Source organism: Pleurodeles waltl, chromosome 6 (assembly GCF_031143425.1).
Source record: "Pleurodeles waltl isolate 20211129_DDA chromosome 6, aPleWal1.hap1.20221129, whole genome shotgun sequence".
In the NCBI taxonomy this organism is placed as follows: domain Eukaryota; kingdom Metazoa; phylum Chordata; class Amphibia; order Caudata; family Salamandridae; genus Pleurodeles; species Pleurodeles waltl.
The window spans coordinates 1,187,314,633-1,187,341,163 of NC_090445.1; the positions used below are offsets into that span (position 1 = coordinate 1,187,314,633).

The 26,531-nt window shown below is 46.3% G+C and overlaps 1 protein-coding gene across 1 annotated transcript in view; it reads left to right on the forward strand.

Moving 5' to 3' along the window:
- LOC138300730 (uncharacterized) overlaps nt 1-26,531 on the forward strand; it is a 1,597,374-nt gene that overhangs the window by 1,216,858 nt on the left and 353,985 nt on the right. The window contains exon 14 of the mRNA XM_069240438.1: nt 26,174-26,256. Coding sequence (XP_069096539.1) covers nt 26,174-26,256 — 83 coding nt within the window. The remainder of the gene's footprint in view (nt 1-26,173; nt 26,257-26,531) is intronic.

Consider the following 26,531-nt stretch of genomic DNA (forward strand, 5'->3'; position numbering starts at 1 on the left):
CCTCTAAATCGCAAGGGGACCAGCTCTAGTTAAAGGGTAGAAAGGGTCTGCCTCACCTAACTAGCTAAATATCACTTTAGACCAGAGGTCTTCAATCTGGGGGTCCTGGAAAGGGGGTCGCTCATTCCCCGCAATCCTCAAAATGCCTCAGCTGAACTTTTGAGTCTCCTGTGCTGTGAAAGCCGCACAGACAGTTAAGGAGGCCTTCCCAGGGCGTCTGCTTCCTGAATAAAATGCAAATGTGCTCTACGAGCTCATCTGCAAATGTAAAGGGTGCTTGGGAGCAGCTTTAAATGATCGAATCACTCAAAGCTTTGCAACAACAAATATTTATTGAGGGTAGTGCAAAGAGTTAACAACTGCGCTGTGAAGTGCGTGCTTTTAATTGTCATTGTATTTCCACAGTGCTTACTTCACCTGGAGGTGTTTAAGGGACAGCTATAAAAAAAAAAAGGTATCGCATATCCTCTGATATTACTTAAATCTACATTTTGGAACCACAGTTTTAGCTTAAACCTTTTTGTAGTGGCCTATCTTATACTGTGTGTAATGTAAATATAAAATAATGCCTTACATATTTACAGTGCTTTCTGACACAGGCTGTGACCCCGTGACACTAAAAATACAGAAGTCACTTTCTCAACTGCACTAACCAAGATTTAGTTCTGTCGCTCTCTGGTTACATGCAGACCTCTGCAGTGCATTAACTAATAGAGGTTTCATAATGCACTACAGTTCATTTACCAATGAGTAACAACATTCTTTTATTTATTTTTAATTTAAGCTGGCTGTTATTTTATATGTCGCTACCTGACAGTGAAAGACCTAAAAAAAAAACGTAGAGCATATTTTGGGTTTGTTTATGAGAGGCTTGAGCTGCTGGTGCATCACTTTTTTTGAAGCTCCAGCGGCGCAAGCCTCTCAATCATACCTATGAGGTGACGCAAAGCCTCCCTGAGTGGCTTTGAATGGCATTATAGATATGGAGAAAAGCAAAGCAGCGCAAGCTGCTGCATTGCCTTACTTTGCGTCAAGGAGGTGTTCCATGGGAGTAGTGGTGTGTGTTCCCATGCAACACGCATGGATTTTGACGCTGCCCCAGATTTACAAAATCACGTAAACTGGAGCAGTGCCAAAACCTTACGTCCCCCCCCCCCCCCCCAGAGCAGGCATAATGAGGAGAAATGTTTAATTTCTCCTTGTTTTTTCCTCTTTCCATGTGTGTTGCTATCTGCCGCACATATAGAAAGGGGTACAATGCCTCTCTGGATTGTTTTTGTGCCAGAAGGTGCCCCTTCCTGCACAAATACTATCCTGCCTATATTGGCGCTAGGCAACAATTGTGCGCCAGCGCATGGGGAAAGGACATACGGTGCATTCCTTCCCTTTGTATTGGCTTGGGGCAGTGTAGCAAGAAGACTTGTGGCACTGTCATATGCCAAATCCTCATAAATGAGTACCTTTGTTTTTAGCCACACCCTTGACTACTCCCCCACACTCACTGACCTTGCTAAACACTGTTTAATATTATTTCCTCACAGTAAAAATGATTTGCTGTTGGAAAGGGGGGTGTTTATTATTGTTGTTGATGATGAGGAGTACCAGGTTCTAGACATTTTTATCAGTAGGGGGTCCTTACACCTAAAAATGTTTAAGAGGGGGTCCCTGCATCAAAAAGTTTGAAGACCTCTGCTTTAGACCTTGCAGAACTTTCGACAATCCACGTCATCATCACCAGTAGTTTTCCATCTTCTGTGCACACTTTGGAATTTGCAACTCTCATCAAATCAAATATTACTGTATTTTGGCCAGAGCTGTAACAATTTTCAATAAAATACAATAAATATAGCAGCATATGATCTATTCAGACATGAATACTACAAAAGAGCTAATATAAAATGAAAAATCATCCATACATTCTAATATATCCCCATAATAAAAGCACCACTAAAAACATGGTCATTTGATGACAGATCTTTTCGTCCACATCAAGCGCAAAAATGTTGCTACCCCACAAGCTTGCAAAGTGCAAAAGTCTGTTCTCAGTAGTCTCAAGGCAGCAGAATGGCTAGCTGTGGCCAGTTGTCTGCAAATAGGTGGCAACAAAGGAGATCGAAACTGGGCATATGCCGGGCACACAAAGAACACGTGTGGAATGGACTTAATTTGATCAATGCAGAAGGCTCACACTGCAGAAAGAGATCCCAACCATTTTAAAGCAAATGGCCTAAGGTAGAGTGTCCCCACTCTAAATTGGTAATCAAATTTCCTATCTCTTGGAACTGTGATCAGATCCCAGTATTTCTCTAAACCATGTACAGATTTAAACTTTAGTAATCTTAAGTATCTATTCTCTGACTGCTCCAGTAAAGAGACATCAAAGAAGCCACACAGCTCTGCACCATGTAGCGCAGCACCAAGGGCCTTTGCCTCATAGACCTGTAGAGCTGGTGCTACTGGCTTTGTGAAAGATGCACAATGTTCTTTTAAGATGGCACCAGCGACCTGCCTTTGTTTCAAAGAAGCCTTGTTAATATGTAGGCAACAAGACATGTTTGGTGACAGTTTAATGCCCAAATAGTCAAGCAAGTCGACCCTCTCTAAGGCCTTATCCCCTAGCACCAGTCTGGCATTGTACTTTTTATGGTATCTCAACACCATATATTTTGTTTTGTAAACATTTATTTCAAGAACATGGTCCTGACAAAAAAACAACACATTTATTAAGAAGTTGCTGCAGACATCTCAGAGTTTTTTAAATTAAAAGGGTGTTCTCTGCAAATAACAATATAGGGGTTCTGAATTTAGCTATGGTGGGAGCCTCCATAGAGCATTCAGCAAAACAATTCAACAGGCCATTTAAATACCAGAAGAAGAGAGTGGGGGCACCTTTCAGCACTGGAATCTTATCGATCAGTTGGCCATGTGCTCCCCATCTGACCCGAGCAAACTTTTTGTTATGAAGCGTAATCAGTAAAGATAAAATGTCATGGGATGTACCCGTCTCCTTCAAGATCTGCCACAACCTCATATGTGGGACTAGGTCGAAGGTGGATTTTAGATCATACAAATTGCCCCTGACAATCAGAACTGTTTTCTAAAAGATCTAGACAGTCCAAAAGACCTGGTCTATCCTTGATGTTTTAGAACTAAACCCCGATTGAAGTGGACTTATGATGTCATTATCTGATATCAAGGCTTGGATCTTTACTAAGACCATACGGCAGAAAACATTTTGCGTACCATTGATGAGGCTGATGGGCTTATAATTAGATGGTAAAGGCTTATCCCCCTTTTTGTATACCGGGATAACCTCACTGACTTTATCTTAAATACACAACATGCCTTTCATTAACTGTAAACTTGTGCAGATGCACCTGCAAATAAGGAATAATGCAACACGAGCAAAACTCCACGTTGAAGGTTAGGCATAAGAAAACATTTCAGGCATTTACTTAAGTCATTTTAACAAGCAGTTCAATGCACATTTGAATACACGGTTATATATGCATTTCGCCTCATGAGTATAAAAAATGGCAAATAACTGTGATTATACAATCTTTTAACTGTAATTCCATATTCCAAATACATTGAATATAAATGCACACATATATTACATTTGTGTTGATTAATGTAATTAACAAAACAGGTGTATAACTTTCTACATTTCTACTTGTGAGTGCACCTTGAATAATATGATTTTGATGCACCACTTTAACATTAATACATTAAAGCACATGTTGCATTTCATTGATTACATATTTATTTCACTTCCACAACACATAATGGCACAGCCAAGTTAAGCTCTTTCACTTCACTGGACTCTAGCGTCTTGAATTTATTTTACAGTCAGCAACTGTGGCTCACCATGCTTCTGCTCAGGGGAGTGAGTCAACATATCTCTTAAATCATCCCGTAGGACCATATTGAAGATTCTGTCTTTCAGATGGCTCGCTTGACTTGCTAGTTTTCCTTCTGTACTTGCAGGAGTGTAAGACCCTCGCTACTTGTGGATACGGTGGCTGAACCACTGGAGGCAATTTTTGCTTCTCGTTTGTTTGCCCACAGTCTATTTAATATCAGATGTCTCTGGCCAATAGGAAATCTGTTAATAAGAGTGTGACATTTACACTGTTTGTCATACAATAATCCTGCATTGTTGAAGTTGGAGAATGGGAGAGGATTGTTATGTGCATTTTCCAATAGACCTGCATTTCTCATAATCAAGCTGTCAACTACTGCTTTGCCCTAGCAGTTTGCTTGTGAGTTATCTGGAAAGGATTGAGATGGACACGCAGCCAGCTCTGGGGAACTTGTACCCACAATGGCTTTATTAGGCTCTTCTATAGCAGCTTTCTTCCATTTATTTTTTGCTATTGGTGAATTTCAGTCTAGATGTTAAGTTGAGCTTCTTACCACGTCTTAATTTTGCCTTATTTCCCTCTAGGATATTTTAAATGTTGCTTCAAAGTTGGTCAATCTCAATTATGTCTGAAATGTTTGGGTCACCTTATTCATTTTTGGATGTGGTCTGTTGATGTATTCTTAAAATCCTCTATTGTTGCGTGAGGTGATTTCTGTTTGCAATTCTCAAGCATTGAGCTAATAACGTATGGCAACTTAAACAGTTTTTTCAGAATTGGAGAACATGAACACTTCGCTTTTGGTTCTTACTTGACTAAATTTATTCCTGGTGGCTTCTTCTATTGCATCTTTCAACACAACTGAACTTGTTAATTCTTTCAAGTCATGCATTAGCTCATCTATTGTGGTAGACTGTGCTGCCAGTGCACTAGCCATAATGTTCAATATCCTACACATAATATTCATTAATCCTGGGATTAGTTGGGCATGCAGCATCTCAAATTCCCTGGCTTCCCCTTTATTAAAGTTGCTGTTTATCTGAGGACTCCGGTACATCTGTCTTGCTGCGTTCAAACTGTAATAGATACAACAGCAGAAGCATCATTGTTGCATTTCAGAATTTTGAGACTGTCTTCATCTAGGGGAAAAGAATCCACTGATGAACTTGGAGTTGAGCATCTTTGATCATGGTCCAATTTACCACAAGCATGTACTAAAACGTTTCCTTGATTTCATGAACTCATTGTGTTGCTTGCAGAGATATTAGCAGGGTTATTAGCAACTAAAGTGTGGTCCACTAGAGTGTTGAGTACAATTGACAGTTTCTGAGGGATCTCAAATAATATTATTTCAGTTTTGCTGTTTATAAGTATGCTTCCTACAAATCCAACAGCATGGTGTCTTGGTATCTCAGAGGTTCTAAATGCTGCAGTCTCAAGGTCATGTATCAAAAGCGACTTTGAGCCTACTGCAGCTGCTGCCTGAGGTTCTTTTGCAGAATCGAACGGTGTGTGCTGCGTAGTCAAGAACTGCTGGGATAAAAGCGTAGGTTGCAGCAATTGCTCATATTTTGAGTCATAGACATTTCCTATTACTTTTGTTTAGGGTTGCTGACATAATTTGTAATTGCATTTGCCATTGTTTGATTTGAGTAGGTTTTGTTTAACTGACTCTTAGGTGAAGTTTGCCTCCCCCTAGCCGTATCAATGCTCCAGTGTATAGTGCTGTCCAGCTTGAATTCAGTTATATTTGCATGGCACACCTTAGCTTGAGCATCTGAGAGAATTTTGCAATCTTTGGGCTCCTCCATTGGGTAATGTACGGTGCAAGCTCCTGCATCACAGTTAGCTCTTGTAATCAGTGTCTTTGCTCTGGTTTCATGCAGGATGTTGTTTGGTGGAGAAGGACGAGCATTGCTATGCATGTGCAAAATCACAGATCCAGACTATGGGACTTAGGTCTGTAAGATGATTAGTTTGATGGGCAAGTGCCCCAATTAAATGTACGTTGTCTCTCTTCAAGGTAGCCACAAGAAATTGCAGGTAGATGGTGGTACAGATATATTGAGTTTAACTCACAGAACAATCAGCAAGGGAGGAATGAAGGGCATCCCAGACCCACAAGCCCATTAGAGTCCACGACCAGCCACTTCCAATGGTTCTGGATTGGTCCCAATGACCTTAGCACCTAGTGTAACCAGGGTCGCAGCTGCCTGCACCCTCTACATGCCCCGCACCTTTGCTACCCACCTTTTATACATGTAGTGTTAAATAGTTCCAGATATTTTTATGGTTTGAGGCTGTGTGAAGCAGACAGGTGAACTGCAGGGTTTCGAGGTGTGTCTGCTTCAGGTAGATCAGTGGTTCCCAACCTTTTAAATTCTGTGGACCCCCACTTTATCATTACTGGAACCCGAGGGCCCCCACTGAATCATTCTTGGATTCTGTTTGATGCACCTGCACTGCTCCCATGAATCAATATGAGGATTCTAATTAAATTAATAGCCTCAAATTTCAAATTATTTGATATTTACAGTACGTTTTAACATTTTCAGTTGTACATTTAGCTACTTTATTGGCATACACTTTTTTAATCTGTCCATTTCATTTAATTTTCTAAGCAAGCCCAGACCCCGTTAGGAGGCTTTGCATACCCCCAGGGATCCCCGGACCACAGGTTGGGAGCCACTGAGCTAGATCAAACCCGGCAAGACCAGTATCTAGGCAGGGCTACATATAGAGCGGATCGGTGGCAGAGGGTAGGCTGAAAATGGTCAATACCCAGCAGCGCTCTTGCTTGCCTTCCTCCTGCTGTGCTCACCTCACCGCTTGCCCCGCAGCCACACTCCAATGCTCCAAAGCATGGGCTTGACGTTGCTGCTCCTCTTCTCACACTTACTGGTTGCCATACAGCTGAGGGCCTCTCCCTTTTATGTCATAAATGTCACAAAGCTGAGCACTCTTTTTGCATCTATGAATGATCCTGGAAGTTTTCTGGATTCCAAATTGCAGGAAGGTTGACTACAACTCCTGTTCAAGTACAAAGTATGATATCCAGCTACAAATGTTTTCTGGGATTCCCCTGCAGCAGCACCAGCTCACTTCATCCAAACACCCCTCTGCAAGCCAAAGACACAGATGAGAAGTTCCACAGGCAACATGCAGTAGACATTTTCACAGGCAACAGGCAGTAGTAATATCCATTTTCAGAAGGAAAATTGCTTTTCTTACAGGCAACCACCCCCCTCTCCAGCAGTATTTAACTTGTGAAAAGAAGAAAAAACACAGATGCCCATGGTTTTCATCAGAGGCCCGCGATCATCTCAATGAAAATAGAGGGTGCCAAACACTAGTGCAACATAGTCTTGATTTCACCTTATTCCTGTTCTTTCCACCACCTTACTCTCCCTGCCTCCTTATCTCACTGTTGTAGATTTGTTTTAATCCCTGCTCTCTTTCTTTGTTTCTTCCACTTTCGTATTTTTATCTCTTACACTCTGGATCAAAGTCTGATGATGATAAAATTAGTGTTGGTCCCTGACAATGAGAGCCCCACCTGCAACCACCAGTTCAAATTAAGCACTACTCGCCACCACTGGAGGTAATTTGCGCGGGGGATAAGCAGTCTTCACTGACACAACCTAGACACTCTGTTCATGGGTTCAGCAAGAAACTATTGCCTTTAGCTCTGAGAGTAGTCTTCATGTCCTTGAGATCCAAGACAGAACTGTAGACAACTGGGTCATTTAGAATATGATAGACAATCCGCTGCTCCACCAAGGATCTCCCCGCTTAGCAACCTTTTTTGTTCCCAGAAAACTCCCACATTGTAGTCTTGCATGTTTTATAACAGAAGCCTTTTGGCTCCTAACAGTGTTCATACCAGTGCGATGTAATCGCTAGAATGTAATGTAATGAAAGCTTGGTTTAGAATGCAGGAGTTCACAGGTACATACACAGGAATAAAGACGTGTGATTTACTAATCCAATTGTGGCGTAGTCATTGGTGGGTACACAGGCTGGGGAAGACACTACTACTGGTGATGAGATAGGGGATAAGCCAAAGAGAGTTTGCAGTGGTCCAAGCAAACTGCTTGGTGTGGCAAGTATGCCTTTATCTAAGTGCTGAGTCAGTGGTTGGCATATGTGGAGTCAAAGCGCAAATACAGCTGATATGAAGGTTTTGAATGTAAAGAAAGCTTCACTGAGAAGTCTACACGTCATTTATCAAGAAGCTATGACCAAGACATACTTAAAGGTACCTTGCTGCCATTGCAAAATAAAGTTATACCTTCTACGGCGTGTTAACTTTGAAAGAGGATACAACCAGGTTTACGAAACAGTCAATGACAGTCATAATTTACCACATAAGTTTGTGAACAGAGGTGCTGTAAGTCAGAGATCATCCAGATGTCAGAAGTTGCTAACTAAAGTGTAGAAGGATGAAATAAATTACTTACCAAGCCTGCTAAAGAGAGTCATTGTGCCACAGCTGCCGACGAAGTCGCTCTAGGAGAAGTGCTCAGGATTGTGCTTGCAGAGCTGTCCATACCCAAAGCTGTTGCCACCAAACTGCTGAGTGGAGCCCAGAACAACTTCATAGGTCTTTAAAGAGCAAAGAGTTAAAGGTACTTGTTGGAGTCTTGGAATTTGAGGATGACATCTAAGAGAGAAGAAACTGTTCCAATTAAAGTTAAAGATGATCCTGAGGCCCACACGTCAAAGACTCCAGAGAAAGTTTGTATAAACATGATCATCAAACAGCGTTGAAGAGGATGTTTCTCTCAACATCAGTAAGTTCCACTGTGGCCTACAATTCTGCCACATTCCTAAAACCACCACCACATTTCAATATTACCAAAAAGCTAAATATTAGCAGTAGATGGACTGTCTGGATTAGGACTTTGAAGATTTCATTGATGCACTTGAAGTGACTGATAACAGAAAGACTATCAAGTATCTCGAAAATCATGCCAGTGATGTTGTTGAAGAAGTCATAAAGAAAATGCAGAGAAGTGATGAAGAAGTCACGTACTGTCAGATTAAAAATACTTTGAATCTCAAGTTCAATTCAGTACCAAACGTTTATTACGAACAATATGTTTTCAGTCAAGAACATCAAAGAGTTGTTGAAACTATTGATAAATTTGTGTAAAGACTCAATGCACTCATCAAACACTGAGTTCAATTAATTTAATGTTGAAGAAGCCATGCATCTTACAGCTGCTGATGGGTGTGTGTCATTTTTATTCAGATGATAAATGCTGGGAGAAATTTTTAGTCTGGGGCGAGTTTGATGGCTGCAAGAGCTGAGGAACGTGCTGAGAGACAAGCTGTTGACATGGAGGCCGGCAGTGCCCAGAGCGAGTCAGTCGTGAGTGTGAAAAGAAAACCGAAGTAAAAGACTGAAGGACACAAAGTTATGTTTGGACATAAAAAGAAGTTGTGCTTTAGATGTGGATTTTTGTTTCCACATGAAGGAAAGTGTCCGGCCAATGGACAGATATGCAAAGTCTGTGTGAAGAGAACCATTTTGTGATGGTGTGTAAATTGGAGGAAAAAGTAAGGGGGCATATTTAAGAGCCCCTAGCACCATTCCAATGCCACAATAGCGTAATTGTTTTAAGCTAGCATAGTGTTAAAAGGCTAAAAATGCCACGCCATATTTAGAAAGTGGTGCAATTAATGCAGTGTGCCACTTTGTAACACTTTGCGCTACATTATGCCTGCGCCAGGCATAATGTATGCAAATGGAGTGTTCTCCTGGTAGGGGGGTGGCCAACAAATGGTACAAGGAAACCAAGTGATTTCCTAGCACCATTTTTTTCAAAGCAGGCGTTAAAAGGAGGCTTCCACTGCTTAGAATGGACCTCTGGGTGCTTTGCATGATTAGTGTCAGAATCTTTGATGCTAATCCTGCAAAGCGCTGGACTAGCGTCAGCAATTCAGACGCTGGTCCCCTAACTACCGCCATGGTGCGCCGTATTTTAAATGTGGCACACACATGGTAGCATTAGGAGGGGCCCTAAGCAGCACTTTAATTAAATATGTCCCTAAATGTGTCATGGTGCGAAGAAAAAATGGCTGCAAGAACGTTCAAAAAGCAACATTCGACATACACCCACAAGGCCACGGGCAACATCAGTTGAAGCAAATTGATACTAAACAAAGTAAATCATCATTTTAAATCATCGTCAAACATTTCTTCTTCCTCAATATCAAGTGAAAGTGAAAAAAGAGATTGTGCCATGTCGATGTTTACCTCAGAGGAATGTGCACTTGTTGAACTGGTCGCATGTGAAGAAAAATGTCTGTCAAAGAAAAGTTGACATGCCAAGAAGCAAAATCATACAAACACGGTCCAAAGATTACATTGAAAATAAATATGTGTTCAATATCTTTCATTATCAATACACATAGGGCCTGATTCTAACTTTGGAGGACGGTGTTAAACCGTCCCAAAAGTGGCGGATATACCACCTACCGTATTACGAGTCCATTATATCCTATGGAACTCGTAATACGGTAGGTGGTATATCCGCCACTTTTGGGACGGTTTAACACCGTCCTCCAAAGTTAGAATCAGGCCCATAATGCCTAAAGAGAAATACAATGAACTATGTCCATTTCTGTGGCTTACGCCTACAAAGACCAAAGTGTATACTTGGGCTGCATCAACTCCCATAAAGGTTCCAGATTCATTAGTAGCAAAGGTGAACATAAGAAAACTAAGGTACAAGCACTGACTCCATAGCAGTGTGACATAATCGTTAGAATGGAATGGAATGAAAGCTTTGTTTAGAATGCAGGCGTTCACAGGTACATGCAGAGGAATAAAGATGTGTGATTTACAGCTCCCTGTGTGTCTTAGTCAATGGCAGGGACCCAAGTTCGGGAAGGCGCTACACAAATGAGAAGTTTCTTTTCCCTAAACAAACGGCCCTAATGTGCAAGGTTTTTGGTCTCTGCAATTGCAGCACATTCTACATTTTCCTTGCTCATACCTGCATGCCTCGAATTGCAGACACTAGAAAGTGGCGAGTGACAGTTATACCGTCAACAGGTCAAGAAGCCCTTTATAGTGACCTAATGGCCTGTGGTAAATAGATTTCATCTTAGAGATATACACTGGCAAAGGCAAACACATGGCTACCCCCAATTCTTTGTAGAGTATTTTGAAGTGGGATTTTGTGGGGGGATAGGGTAATTGCACCGCCATTTTATAGCAGTGCACCCCCTCAGCAAAACTTGACATAAGGCCCCAAATCTATTCACATGCTTCTTTCAGGGATGTAGGAATGTCTTTAATGCTGCAAACGGGATTCTTTTTTTTTGTTGTTCTAGTCAACTCATTGTTGTGAGTGGATAAGGGAAGGCAAATTAAAAGCTCAATACAGTCTGCAAATGAAAAGGCCTACTAGAAGATTATATCACCATTTTATATGTTCCACCTCCAAGCACCCATATTTGATAGCTCTCATAATGGGTTTCAGTCCACCTGCCAGGGCAAGATGTACCAATTTAAAGATGCATAGTGTAGTGGAGCTATTCACAAGAAGATGTGGCCTGAAAGACTTGGAACATATTTTGTTTCGGTCTTTTCAGGAGTCCATTTGTTGGCTTGTTTTTGATGTATCAACTACTGGCCTTCTCAGATCTTGAGGAGGATATGTCTGAAAAGTAGAGATTGGTGTCAACAAGTTAAGGCCATCTGCTCTTCAAAATCTGCTAATGTATTTTTAAACGAAGTTAGCGGGGAGTTTCATTCATATGGTAATTTTAAAAGGAAGTGGCTATTTACCCGCCCACTGGCCAGACAGGACATAATCTCTGCTATTTACCCAGAGGCTGGCAAAATGGCACACAATCTCCTGCTATTTAGCTGTCCACAAGCTAAATAATAGAGATGAGGGACAATTTGACTGGTGGCCAGGTAAATAGTGTGAAGAAGGTCTTGAGCCAGCCAAAAATTTAAAAAAAGACAACCAGCAATAGTCGGGTGGTGGCCATCCTATAATGGGATGCAACATGTGTGAGGCATTTGAATGTAAGTGCATATACAAATGTACAATAGTTTGTAGTTAGGTAATTGCATAAATTACGATAAACTGTTTACTGATTGAAAATAGTAAAATCAAATCTGAATAAAAACGTGTGTTATTTTCGTATTCAGTTAACAAATGTAGGAATCTAACTTCTATTTCAAGAGCTTCAGGAGATGGCACACAGATATTTTGTGCTTGAGTCTATACGTATTTGGCTGTCTGAATAGAATAATTAGTATGGTTGTAAATCATTTTACTTAAATATGTTATTCACTCCTGAGAATACATTGGTTTTTTTAATGTTCATGATCTCTCTCTGATGATTTTCGAGGATAGCACTCTTTTTGGGCTTCTTATAGAAGGTCTGGTGCTAGCTTTAGGCTTCTTTTGAGGGGGATTGTACTTGTTTAGTATTTTCCAACCTGGTAAACCAACAGCAATTGAGAAGCAGCATCAGTAGTGGAATGCAGAAAAACAGGTGATTTCTCGGCCCCATAGGGAGAGACACATACAGTAGGCAATTGTAGAGGTGGTCTAGGGGTGGTAGTAGTAGAACCAGTAGGAGGAAGATATTGATAAGTAGGAGAATAAGGGCCAGAGTGTGGACCGCCAGGAGCACTAGGGCAACCAGAGCTAGGAAGTACAAGACAAGGGCCCTCATTACAACATTGGTGGTAAATGCCGCTTACCGCCTTGCAGAAGACCGCCAACACACCGCCACGGAATTCCGCCACAGCTATTACGACCCAGAGCTCAGAAACCGCCAAAATCTAGACACCCACACAAGTCCGCCACACCATAGGTCAGTGATAAACTGACGATAACAAAACCTCCACCGTCACGCCAACAGGAATACGCCCACACTATCACGACCCACGAATCTACGCGGCGGTCTTTCAACCGCGGTATTCCACTGGCGGTACACACTGCCGCGCTCAAAATACACACACATATACAAAACACTACCACATTGGACAATTTGAAATACACACACCTGATACACATACACACACCACTCCCACACACCCAATCCAATATAAAACACCCACCCACATTACCCAAAAACCCTTACAACCAAAGATTTGAAGAAGGCCAGAGAGACAGCAAAGCAAAGATAACACCAGCATACTGAGGCACACAACACCATCACACATACACATCCACACACAAAACACCACACACCGCTAAACATCACCCCACACATCACATACCCACCACCATGGCACCGCAAAGACACCCCAGGTTTTCTGAGGAGGAGCTCAGGGTCATGGTGGAGGAAATCATCCGGGTAGAGCCACAGCTATTCGGATCACAGGTGCAGCACACCACCATAGCGAGGAAGATGGAGCTATGGCGCAGAATCGTGGACAGGGTCAACGCAGTGGGACAGCACCCAAGAACACGGAATGACATCAGGAAGAGGTGGAACGACCTACGGGGGAAGGTGCGTTCCGTGGTCTCAAGACACCACATTGTGGTTCAGAGGACTGGCGGTGGACCCCCACCTCCTCCCCCACAACTAACAACATGGGAGGAGCAGGTCTTGGCTATACTGCATCCTGAGGGCCTCGCAGGAGTAGCTGGAGGAATGGACTCTGGTAAGTTAAATCTTTATCTACTTCATCCCCCACCCTACCTGCATGCTATCACATACCCCCACCCTCGCCCTCACCCCCCATCACTCCAACTCCTCACATATGTCCCACTATCACAAACCACACATCCCAACACCAAGCCTTGCATGCAACAACAAAGCATCAACACCCATCACCAATGCATGTCCACTACACATACCCACACAGACCCCTAAACAATTATCACACAAGGTCCTACACAGGAATGGAAGCATTGGGGTACAGGGTCACCCACCCATTGCACACCATGGCACACACAGATGCAATAATCATGCCTTTACACCCCTGCAGGACCCCTACCCAACGTCACCGGACAGGAGGTTCAAGACATGTCCACTCCACCCACAGAAGAGGCCCACAGTGATGACAGCAGCTCTGTCCAACTGGATCTAGATGACCAGCCCGGCCTATCTGGGACCTCAGGACAGTCGGTTCCCCTCACACAGTCACAGGCCACAACAGAGCCTATCCCCTCAGGAAACACCAGCACAGCACCCACCCAAAGGGCACATACCTCTGTCCCCAGGACACGTCAAGCAGCAGTGTGTCCACCACTACAGGGAACCCAGGCCAACCCACCACCCCAAGAACAGCAGGGACCTGGGGGCAGTGGTAGTGGGCACACAGTTCAGGGGACAGAGGCCCAGGAAAACAGGGGAACTGGGAGGGCTGCTGTGCGACAGGGGGAGGACAGGCCCAGGGAACCCACTCTCCATGAGGCCCTCTCCAACATCATGGGAGCCTACCATCACTCCCAGGAGACTATGGCAACGGTAATGGCCAAGTTTCAGGAGACCCAGCGGCTGCAGGAGGAACAGTATTTGGGGTTTCGGGAGGAACTCAAATCCATCAATACCACCCTGGGCACCATTGTAGGGGTGCTGAAGGACCTCGTGAACACCAGGAGGGGCACTGTGGCACAACAAGGGGCCCCTGACACTAGCCTGGACGATGAACTGCCCACCACCTCCGCCGGCGCTAGTGGACAGGAGGCACCACCACAGGACCACAACACCAGCACCCCACCCCCTGCAGATGGAGAACCACCCCGCAAGCGGTCCCTGCGATCCAGGTCAAAGACAGAGAACAATTCCAAGACCCCCGCCAAGTAATGAGACCACCCTGATTGTCATCCTCTCTCCCACTTTGTCACCCTGTCCATCCTTAAACTGCCCTAGCTCCACTTCCTATGGCCCTTTGGACAATGCACCTGTGAGACTAATAGACTGGACTCTGCCATGGACATTCCTCCACCATCACCCCTGACCATTTTCCAACCCTCTCCACTAATTTGCACTTAAATAAACACCCTTGAATCACAAAACAATCTGGAGTTAGTCTGTGCTTTCACAAATGTGTATTTGCTATAACTAAGGAAAATACCAATGTCCATTGTATTGTCAACATACCTATGTCACACAGCTCTAGTCCATGAGGTAACATAGCAGAAGACACACAGTGGGACCCACATCTGTGAAATCGAAAGGGAAAGTGACAAATCAAGGTCCATACATAGGGTGAAAGTGACAGACAGATGAGAGGTCGAACAATTTTTATCAGATGTAGGAAGCAGTGAGGCCTTCTTACCTGTGTCTCACTGGAAGTATTGATGGATCACGGTGTTTCTGTTGTCTATGTCCTCTTCTTCTGCCTCCTCTTCTTCACTGTCCACAGGCTCCACAGCTGCCACAACACCTCCTTCTGGACAATCCTCCTGCAGAAAAGGCACCTTTCATCGCAAAGCCAAGTTGTGCAGCATACAGCACACCTTCTTTGGTGAGTAGTATAGGGAACCACCTGTCATATGGAGGCACCTGAACCTGGCCTTCAGGAGGCCGAAGGTCCTCTCTATAACCCTCCTAGGTCACCCATGTGCCTCATTGTAGCATTCCTCTGCCCTTGTCCTGGGATTCCTCACTGGGGTCAGTGGCCATGACAGGTTGGGGTAGCAAGAGTCACCTGCAAATGTCTAGGGACAACTGTTAGACACATACTAACCCTTAGGGACAACCCCAGACCCAGACAGCTATTCACACTGTATAGGGTCCTTGTCCTCACCTATTAGCCACACACGGTGCCTCTGGAGTTGCCCCATCACGTAAGGGATGCTGCTATTCCTTAGAATGTAAGCGCCATGCACTGAGCCAGGAAACTTGGCGTTCACATGGGAGATGTACTGGTCGGCCAAACACACCACCTGCACATTCATTGAATGGTAACTCTTCCGGGTTCTGTACACCTGTTCACTCCTGATGGGGGGTACCAAGGCCACATGTGTCCCATCAATGGCACCTATGATGTTGGGGATATGTCCCAGGGCTTTCATTGTAGGCAAATCCTCCACCTGAGGGAAAACAATGTAGCTGCGCATGTGTTTCAGCAGGGCAGTCAACACTCTGGACAACACGTTAGAGAACATTGGCTGGGACATGCCTGATGCAATGGCCACTGTTGTTTGAAAGGACCCACTTGCCAGGAAATGGAGTACTGACAGGAACTGCACTAAAGGGGGGATTCCTGTGGGATGGCGATAGCTGACATCAGGTCTGGCTCCAACTGGGCACTCAGTTCATGGATTGTGGCACGATCAAGTCTGTAGGTGACTATTACATGTCGCTCTTCCATTGTTGACAGGTCCACCAGCGGTCTGTACACCGGAGGATGCCGCCATCTCCTCACCTGCCCCAGTGGACGTGCCCTATGGATGAGAACAGCGATCAGAGGGTCAGCCAACACTGAGGTACGAAATAAACAACTTTATTGCACACATTTGTCAATCCGCTATGTGCCGGTCTTAGTGTGTATGCAAGGCCTAGATATGTGTGACGCATTTAAACTTAATGCCATGTGGCCCCCTAAAATGGCGGCTGCCTGACCTGTAAGGTGGGACAAGGGGATATGAGGTAACTGCGCTGGCGTTGAACACCGTCGCGGGAGGAGGTCGAGGATTGCGACGCAATCCTGTATTGGTTAATATTGGACCCTATGGGTCCCAGGAACCAATGACGATGTACGACGGCGGTGACGGTACGCACCGCCACGGACATGACCGCCATTTTCTGCCTGTTCACTCACTTGATACCTGATCTTCGACAGGATAGGACCTACACTGCAAGTGCTGCTGTGACCTCAGTCTTGAAGCGGCAGTGGCTCAAGTGTCTGGGGAAAGGGCCCCTGCATTCAAATCGGAGGAGTTGGACAAGCTAGTGGATGGGGTCCTCCCCAGTGTACGCTACTCTACAGTCCTCCAGACAAACAGGTCAGTACACTATGAGCATGCTGTATGGGCAATGCCTGTTTGGAGTGGTGTGGATGGGAGATGGGGGGGGATGAGGCGTGCATGAAACAACGGTGAGTGGATGTGCGTCAGGGCAAGTGTGGGAACGGAGGCCAATGACTGTGACAGTCCGGACGGTTATAGTTTTTCCTTTTCCCCTGTACTATTCCTGTAGATCAGCACCCACCAGAAGAAGGATATTTGGCGTGCCATCGCCAAGAACATCCGGGCCCTGGGGGTTCACCACAGACGAAGCACCCACTACCGTAAAAGATGGGAGGACATTCGCCGCTGGAGCAAGAAGACGGCGGAGGCCCAGCTGGGGATGGTCTCCCAACGTGGGAGGGGAGCCCATCGCACCATGACCCCCCTGATGTTCCGGATCCTGGCGGTGGCGTATCCAGAGTTGGATGGGCGCTTGAGGGCATCACAGCAGCCACAAGGGGGTGAGTACCGTCACATCCATCTGAATCAGCGCGCATTGGAGGTGTCTGGGTGGGGGAGGTGGGCTGTGGGTTCCCCTAGGCCAGGGCGAGTTTTGTAGGCAAGGTCCCTTCGCGAGGCAGGCTATGTGGCACCCCACCCCACCAGTGTTAAGAGTCATCTACCCCTAGTCAGGCTCCTGTGACTTCCATGTGTGCAGCAATCGGGCATAGACCTTGTACCCCATGTCCCTAGGATTAATTAGGGAACTCTAAGTGCATGGCGTAGTGCAGAGGGCTGCTGTGTCTGTAGTGTCCTCCAACGTTAGCGGTATTGCATGCACTGAACATGTCTTTCTACTTTCTTCCCCCCCCTTTTTGTGGTCTCCCTGTTCTTGTGTGCATTAGCATCATCAGGTGGAGGAGCTGTGCCACCGGAGCAGGAGGGAGCTGCATCCCACATGGCCCTGGAGGGCTAGACTACGGACTCAGAATTCACCAGTGGGACAGAGGGTGAGGGGAGCTCCACGGCGGGGACAGGAGCTGAGACCAGCGACACCGACTCCTCCTCTGATGGGAGCTCCCTTGCGGTGGCGGGCCCCTCTGTGCCCCCCGCATCTACAGGTACAGCGGCCACCCCCTACCAGCACCGCCCTCCCAGCAGCCCCTCAGCGTGTGCCCCTTGGCCGCTCACCCAGGAGGGTGGGCATCTTCTTCGCCCCAGGCATCTCAGCCCCTGCCCCAGTCAGCCCTGCTGCCCTCAGTGAGGAGGCCATTGACCTCCTCAGATCCCTCACTGTTGGGCAGTCTACCATTCTGAATGCCATCCAGGGTGTAGAGAGGCAGTTGCAACAGACAAATGCATACCTGGAGGGCATTCATTCTGGCCTCAGCACTGATGGCAGCCATTGTCCCTGTGTCCAGCCTCCCCCCTCCAACTTCCTCTACCCAGACCCAATCCCAGTACCTCAACCTGTCCCAAGCACACCATCAGACCAGCATACACACACCTCAACATACAAGGGTAGATCTGGCAAACATAAGCACAATACATTCCACAGGCACTCACACAAGCAGCATACCCATGCAGACACACCAGCAGCCACTGCCTCCACTGTGTCCCCCTCCTCCACGTCTCCCTCCTCCCTCCCTGTCACGTCTCCACTCACACCTGCATGCACTACATCTTCAGCCACTACGTCCATCACCAGCACACCCATCACCACACACCGCTCACATGCACTCACACCTGTGTCCTCTCCCAATGTGTCTGTGAGTCCTCATCCCAAACTACACAAACGCAGTCACACACCCACCCAACAGCCATCCACCTCACGACAGCCTCCAGCCCATGCACCTTCACCCAAAGTCAGCAAACGAACACCTCCTACAACCACTACCTCTTCTTCCACTCCCAAAACCCCTCCATCTACCCGTCCCAGTGTGTATAAAAAACTTTTCCTGTCAAACCTTGACCTCTTCCCTTCACCTCCCCCACCCCTTCCGTCCCCTAGGGCCCGCCTCTCCAGGTCCCAAACTAGCACCTCAGCCACCACATCACCGGGAACAGTGGTGCCAGCAGTAACCGGCTTCTGGAGTGCGCCAAGCAGCAGGGCAGCCAGTGTCCCAAGGAGCCAGGCCAAGGACATTCCCCCACCTCCAAAACAAAAGAAGTTGCCCACAGTCCAGAGGGAGATGGCCAAAACACCTGCCACCAAGGGCTCAGCCAGGACAACTGTTGGGAGTGGCAAGACAGCTGCGCCACCATCCAAGGTGGGGAAGGGGCAGAGAAAGAAAGGGAAGTCGCCGCCAACCTGCACGGCGAACAAGACCGGCACCTCCACATGCACCGCCGCCATGGGCACGGCCACCCAGGACACCGCCGCCAACAGCACGCTCAGTGAGCCCCCCACAAGCACCACCGCCCAGGACACCGCCACCAGCAGTACTCTCAGTGAGCCCCCCACCAGCACTGCTGCCCAGGACACCGCCACCAGCAGCACGCTCAGTGAGCCCCCCACCAGCACTGCCACCCAGGATACCGCTGCCAGCAGCACGCTCAGTGGGCCCCCCACCACCACCGCTGCCCAATGAGCGCCACAAGCACCGCCGCTACTGAGGACACCGCCAGTGGCCACGCCACATCCTGTGCCAGTGGCACCACCGCAGACATTGCTGCCATGCCCAGTGGTCAGTCGTACGAGGCTGGTGGTCAGTTCCAAGGGCCTGGACAGCTTCTATGTTGCCCCACCGTCAGTGGAGTGTCAGATCCACTATCTCTGTCCTTGCAAGGATGAAGCACTCTGGGCACAAAGCCCCCTCCAGAACCAGTGGAGAATGACATCCACTACCTCTGTTCTTGGCAGGATGAAGTACTCATCCTTGGCTGGATGAAGCTCTTTGGGCACAAAGCCCCCTCCAGAACCAGTGGAGAGATACATCCACTACCTCTGTCCTTGGCAAGATAAAGCACTCTGGGCACAAAGTCCCCTCCAGAACCAGTGGAGACTGTTATCCGCTTGATAGACTGTGGCTTTGCACTCCCCAGGATAAAGCAGTGGGCAACCCACCCACTGGAGAGACTTGAGAGACTGTGGCTTTGCACTCCCCAGGATAAAGCAGTGGGCAACCCACCCACTGGAGAGACTTGAGAGACTGTGACTTTGCACTCCCCAGGATAAAGCAGTGGGCAAACCACCCACTGGAGAGACTTGAGAGACTGTGGCTTTGCACTCCCCAGGCTAAAGCAGTGGGCAAACCTCCAACTGGAGAGACTTGAGAGACTGTGGCTTTGCACTCCCCAGGATAACGCAGTGGGCAACCCACCCACTGGAGAGACTTGAGAGACCGTGGCTTTGCATTCCCCAGGGTACATCAATGGGCATGGAGCCCCCTCGTGGAGCTGGCGTCATGCACTCATCCGGCTGAGGTGCCCCCCCTTCCCTTCCCCCTGAGGTGCCTGTTTTATTTCGATCTGATGCCCCTGCAGTGTTCTCTCCGTTTGGATCGGGTATTGAGTGTGGGCCGTGGCCATGCATTTTGGGCCCAGTGGTCCACGGACTTTGTAGGTGCAGTACATGGACTTGAATTTTTGGTGTACATATTTGTTAATAGTTTATATATATTTTTGACTAATGGATGTTTATTGATTACAACGGTTACAATCAATTCCTTTTGTCCTTGCGTTCTTCCGGGGGGGAGGTTGGGGGGTGTAAATGTAATGTTTCAGCATGTATTTGTGTGTGTGTTGTAGTGGGCGAGGGTGTTGCGTGTGTGTGTCACTCTCTTTTCCCTCCCCTGTGTCGTAGGTGCAGTACTCACCATGGTCGTCGCCGACGTCGGTCGTGCTCCTGGTAGAGGAGCAGGAAGACAATCGCAGGTAGAATATGGAGTTCCGGCTCCATGGCTTCCTGGTTCCTCGTGGGGTGTGTAGAGGTGAGAGTTTTCACTTCCAAGTCCAGTTTCCGCCGTGTTTTTGTTCGCATTGAAACCGCCCCAGGAAAGGTGGCGGATTGGCCTCTCATAATGGTGTGGGCGGTACATTGTCTTCCGCCTGTCTGTTGGCGGTGACCTCCATGCTGTTTGTTTCTACCACTGTGGGGGTCGGAAGTGTTAAAGTGGCTGTCTATGTTTGCGGTTTCCAACGCGGTCATAATTCCCTTTTTTTTACCGCCAGCCTGTTGGCGGTCTTACCGCCGCTTTAACACAGACCACCAGGGTTGTAATGAGGGCCAAGTTGTCCCTTCCTGCACATAAACAATCATTTGAAAATGACGTTTTGGCACTTATATGTGTGCTGCATTCTGCAATTTGATTTAGTAATGCCAGAGAGGACCAAGAACAAATAGATAATGACGAGCAGAACAGGCAGGAACAGATAAACAGCGGTAAGGGTACCGTGACCAGTGTGATAAGGGTCAGGAGGCCCAGGATGACGTGGAACAGGGACACCTGGACCAAGTGGACAAGGGCCGAAAAGCAACAAAAGGAACAAGGGTAGCAGGAACAGAAGGCCCTGGACCACAACACTGAGGAGGGCTAGGGTTGCATGAGAGCACCGACTAGGACCGAGGAAATGAGGTTGCCCAAGGCCTAGAGTACAGACCCAGACAGACAGACAATGGAGGGCCAGTAGCAGGAGCCCAATTGACAGAGACAAGAGGACCGAGACCACAGAGATTGGATCAGGGAGGACAAAGGAGCCAGAAGTAAATAGCCAATATCTGGAAGACCATAACCGGAAGTGACCCGGGGTGCACTGGAGACCCTAGATTAGAATGATGAGGGGGACATAAAGGATCAGGAAGTCTAGGCCCATTGGAACCAGGATCAGAAGGTCCATGAGGGTCAGACTTAGGGGGGGTAGAGGGGGGGTCCTGACCTAGGGTGATAATATGAACCAGGATCAACCGAAACATAGGATCTAGGTAGACCAGTGCCAGAGAGATGAGGAAGATCAGACCCAGGGGACCATTACTAGGAGGACGATTGTAGAGGGGACCAGGACAACATTGACAAGACCAAGGTAGAACAGGCAAACCAGGAGAACTAGTAGGACTAGGGTGGGGGTAAGAGGACCAGGGAATTGAGAGGGTTGTGAAAACCAAGGCCAGTGGGCCAGTACCCAAAGACCAGATACATGAGCCCTAAACAAGAGAGCAGCAGAACTAAAATCAGGACTACATGGACCAAGAGCAGTCGGATTAGAAACAGGTAAACTAGGGGACTAGATAAACCTGGGAAGCAAGAAAAGGAGGACTGGTGGATGAGAATCAGGGTGAGGGAGATGAAAAGGTCCTGGACCAGGAACCTTTGAAACAGGACACCCAGGATATAAAGGACGAGGTGCAGGAGTAGATGGGAATGATGATCATACAGACCGCAAAATACAGGGTCTGTAAATTCTAAGGCTAGCATCAAGAACCATGAAGGCAAGGATCAGCAGGAGGACTAGGGCCTGAATGATCCGGGCTATGTTAAAGAGCACTACAAAGATCAGTCCTGGCCAGTTGTTCCAGGAAACCAACATAAGGAATAGGAGGACCAAAGGGACCAGTACAAATGATACCTAGAAGATCAGAGCAAGGAGGTCTAGGTGAACTAAAATGATCACGACCAGGTGGACCTAAAACAGGGTAAGAAGGCCATGAAGATTAGGACCTAGGGGACCAGGGCTCTGATTGCCAAGTCAGGCAGAGCAAGGGGACTAGACAGTGGTGGCCTGGAGAACCAGTACCAAAATGAACAGCTTCAGGAGTACCTGAACAAGGAGAACCTGGATCAAGAGGGCCAAGATCAATGCAGTACCAGTAGGACTAAGAGGAAAAGATCCAAGAGGACCAGGACAGCACAAACCATTAGGACAAAGACTACAAGGGCCAGGACACAAGAGGCCACATGGACAGGGACCTGAAGTACAAGGGCCTCGATGTTTAGGATGAAATGAACCAGAATAAGTTAGGCCAGGATGCAAGGAGCTAAATAGACAAGGGCCGTGGTACTAGGGCTAGGAAGTTGAATATAAAAAGAACCAGGAACAGGTGACCAGGGCCAAGAAGACCAGAAAGGAATAGAGCCAGATGGGAAAAGACTGGGGAGACCGGAAGGTGAAGGATCGCCAAAAGGCAAGGTTTATAACAAGTGCAAAAAGGCAAGAGGACCAGGTCAAACAGGCCCAAGGGATCACAGCTAGGATGATTGTTGAACCTGGTCCATCAGACCTGAGCCCAAGAGAAATCAAACTATAAAAACCAGGACGAAGAGGATCAGGACCAACGGGCACAATAGCCTCAGGAAGGATAAGGACTATGAAAAACAAGAAAAAGTATTACCATGGCAAGGAGTACCAGAGGGATGAGCCAGGGACACAGAAAACCAGAACCAGAAATAGTTCTAAGACAGCTAGAAAACAAAGGACTATGGGGACCAGGGCAGGCCAAAGAAGATTAGAACCTTGAGTACAAGGATCAGGAGGACGAGGAAGAGGAAGAGGAGAAAAAAGGAGGATCAGGACAAGGGAGGTCAGGAAGAGGATGACCTATCCTGGAGGTACATGCCAAACGGATAGGAACAAGAGGGTAAGGAAGATGACAAACAGGATGGCCAGGACTGGGACGACCAGAGCAAGGAGGACCATGGTCAATTTGAGTAGAAACATGAGGACAAGAAGCAGAAGAATGAGGAGCAGATCCGGGAAAACTAGGAATATTAGGAATATGAGGTTTATGGCAATTAGGACCAGGAGACCAGAATTAGCAAGGAAGATGAGGGGGGCAGTTCTAAGGATGCCTCTAGGAACAGATCTAGGCAGACCAGGACCAGGGCAAGGAGAATTAGAAGGATCAGCACTGAGAGGGCCAGGAACAAGCCTATGAGTCCATGTGGACAAAGACCATAGGACTAGGACCCGGAGTACCATGTGGAATAGGAGACCAGGACCTACGCATGGAAGGATCAGGGTGAGGAAATCAATGAGGACCAGAACAGCCAGAGCCCTGAAGACTAAGGGAATTGGGCCAGAAAGACTAGGACCAAAATGATTAGGCTCTGAAGGAAATAGACAAAGAGAACTAGGACCAACAGGGACCAGATCACTGGGTGTGCCAGAAGGGTCATAAGGACACAACACATGGCCAGGAGTACCAGGATGATCCAAACTAGGAAGACAAGGGCAGGCCTAAGAGGACAAGGGCACAAGAGGCATGGTGGGCCAAGAGGTCCGGCAAGACCAGGAACTAGAGTACCAGGAATCAGATGAGCAGGGTGAGAAGGATTAGAATGACTAGGTCAATGGGACGAGGGTGAGGGGGATCAGAAATATCAGTAAGAAAGAGGAGGAGCTAGAAGAAAAGGCCTGGAAGTACTAAGATGGTCCAGGAGGACCAGCACCAAGAGGATTATAGAGACAAAGACCCAAACTAGGAGGGCTAGAAATAGATACAAAATCAAGTCCAGTGGTGCAAAACCTAGATAGCTGTTGCCAAATCTTTTCATAACTGGTGTTACTATCAAGTTCAACTGAACAATCTAGTAAGAATGTAAGGCTAAAGCAGCTTTTTAGGCCATCAGCTGACCTGCAGTGATAGTCATATTCTGCGTCACTCACCCACCCTCAGCACAATGTCTGGATGACCAGGTATGAGGGAGGGGAGCAGGCGCTATCTGGAACAACCAAAAACGTGAAGGAGATCAGAGGTGGTCTGTGCTCGTGAAAAAAGGCATCATATATGCAGTGACTGCCAGGAACAGCTTAAGATGGTAAGGAGCCAGAAAGAGTTGAAACTACAGAATCATTAAATTACAGTGCACAAACACTGAGGACATCATAGGGCACACACTGTATAAAAGTGTAGGTAAAATAGAAACAAAACGAGGTCATACAGAAATTGCGACATTTCAAAGATGCATAATGATGGCCGGAGGCTGGTGGAAGTAAAGGCAGAGAAAGTCCTGCAGAGGAATGAGGAGCTCACGGCTGTCAGTTATTTGCATTATGCCCCAGCGCAGCATGCTAAGAACCATCACTGTGTGCCACCTACAACACCCTCTCCAACACTTACTAGTACCATCAAGTGCAACTAATCTTCAGTTGTTATCTGGCAACTGGCTTACTAGTTCAAAATGGCTGCAATTTAATCTGCAACAGCACAAATTATAAATTTTCTTCACCAATTGGGACTTCATCTCTGCTATTTGGTCAGTGTCCGGATAAGTTGTGAAGCTTCTTTGCTATTTGCACAGCCCCCAACCAAACAGTGTCTGAACTCTGCCATTGAGCCAGCAGCTGGGAAAATAGTGAATTTTATTTGCACAACCACTAGCCAAATTGTACATAATATCTGGTAATTATTCAGCGAGCAGATAAATAGTGAAGTTTCTTTTCTATATGAACGGATGTGAACAAATAGTACAAAATCTCTGCTATTTATTCAGAGAGCAAAAAAACTGCGAAGTTTCTTAGCTGTTTGCATGGTCACTGTTGAAATAGTCCATAATCTCAACTTTTTTAGTCTGCAAACAGATAAATAGTAATGTCTCTTTGTTGCTTGTCAGGTTGCTATCCAAATAGTACAAGATCACTGCTATCTGAAAAGCAGCCAAAATAGTACATGTTCTCAGCTATCTAGTCAGCGGCCAGGTGAACAGTGAAGTTTATGTGCTATTTGTATAGCTGCTGCCCAAATAGCACATACTCTCTGCTATCTAGACAGTGGCCAGGTGAATAGTGAAGTTGCTTTGCTCCTTGAATGGCTAAATAGTATACAATCTATGCTATTTACTTGACCAGGTACATAATGAAGTTTGCTATGTAATTTACATGGCCATAGGTAAAATAGCACATAATCTCTACTATTTCCCCAGCAGCCTTGTAAGTAGCAGCAGAAATTAATTATTTAACCCACTAGTGGAGGTAAATAGCTGCTACAATTTAAAAGTGGTCTACCTGGCTTGCTACTGGAAACATAGGCTTTAAAGCACACTTTTATTTCAGTGTCAGTGGGGAAAATATTCACTTGAATCTTGCCTCCTACTATAGATTTTTTACAACTGCTCAAAAAGTTGTATCGTGCATTGTTACAGTTGATTTTCCAAATTGTCACTACGCCAATTATACAGTAAGTAAATTTTTCTCACCTACACTTGTAGCTGAGGCTTGGTCAGCAGGCCTCCACTAATCCATAGGTCAAATACAGATATCCAAAGCAGTGAAATGAAAGAGAGAAAGCAACATGATGAATGTACCTATAGGAATGTATAGAGTTACACATTTTCCTTGTCTGGTCCCTGAATAAAGGATGAAGCAATAATGGGAAAGTTTAGGTCTTCTTTCCTCTGTTGTATTTCAAATTGTATCAAACTTCAAATCTCAATAGAAAAATCGAGGTCCAGTTGTGTTAAGTACAGAGGAAATCTAATTGTTTGCCTTTTCTAGGTATATTTCAACAGAACCAGTCACAAGAGACCAACGCAGAAGCTTTCATCAGCTCAAGAACTTTCAAAGACAAGATAACGCAAGTAATTAATCAATAATCCAAAATGGGTGAAATAATTCTCTTAACTAATGCTTCTTTTTTCAAAGGTTTCATGTTTCCTTTGTGGTGTATACTTCAGGGATAGTGAGGAAGAGTGTAATGCAAAACCTGGGAATAACAATCATCACTGTCGCTGCAATGTGGGCTGCATCTTGAGCCTACTGGAATATTTCAGGACATGAAGAAGTCAACACATTTATTTTCTACTCGATGAAACATTGAGGAGGACTTGAGGTCCCAAAAAGCCATGCTGCATAA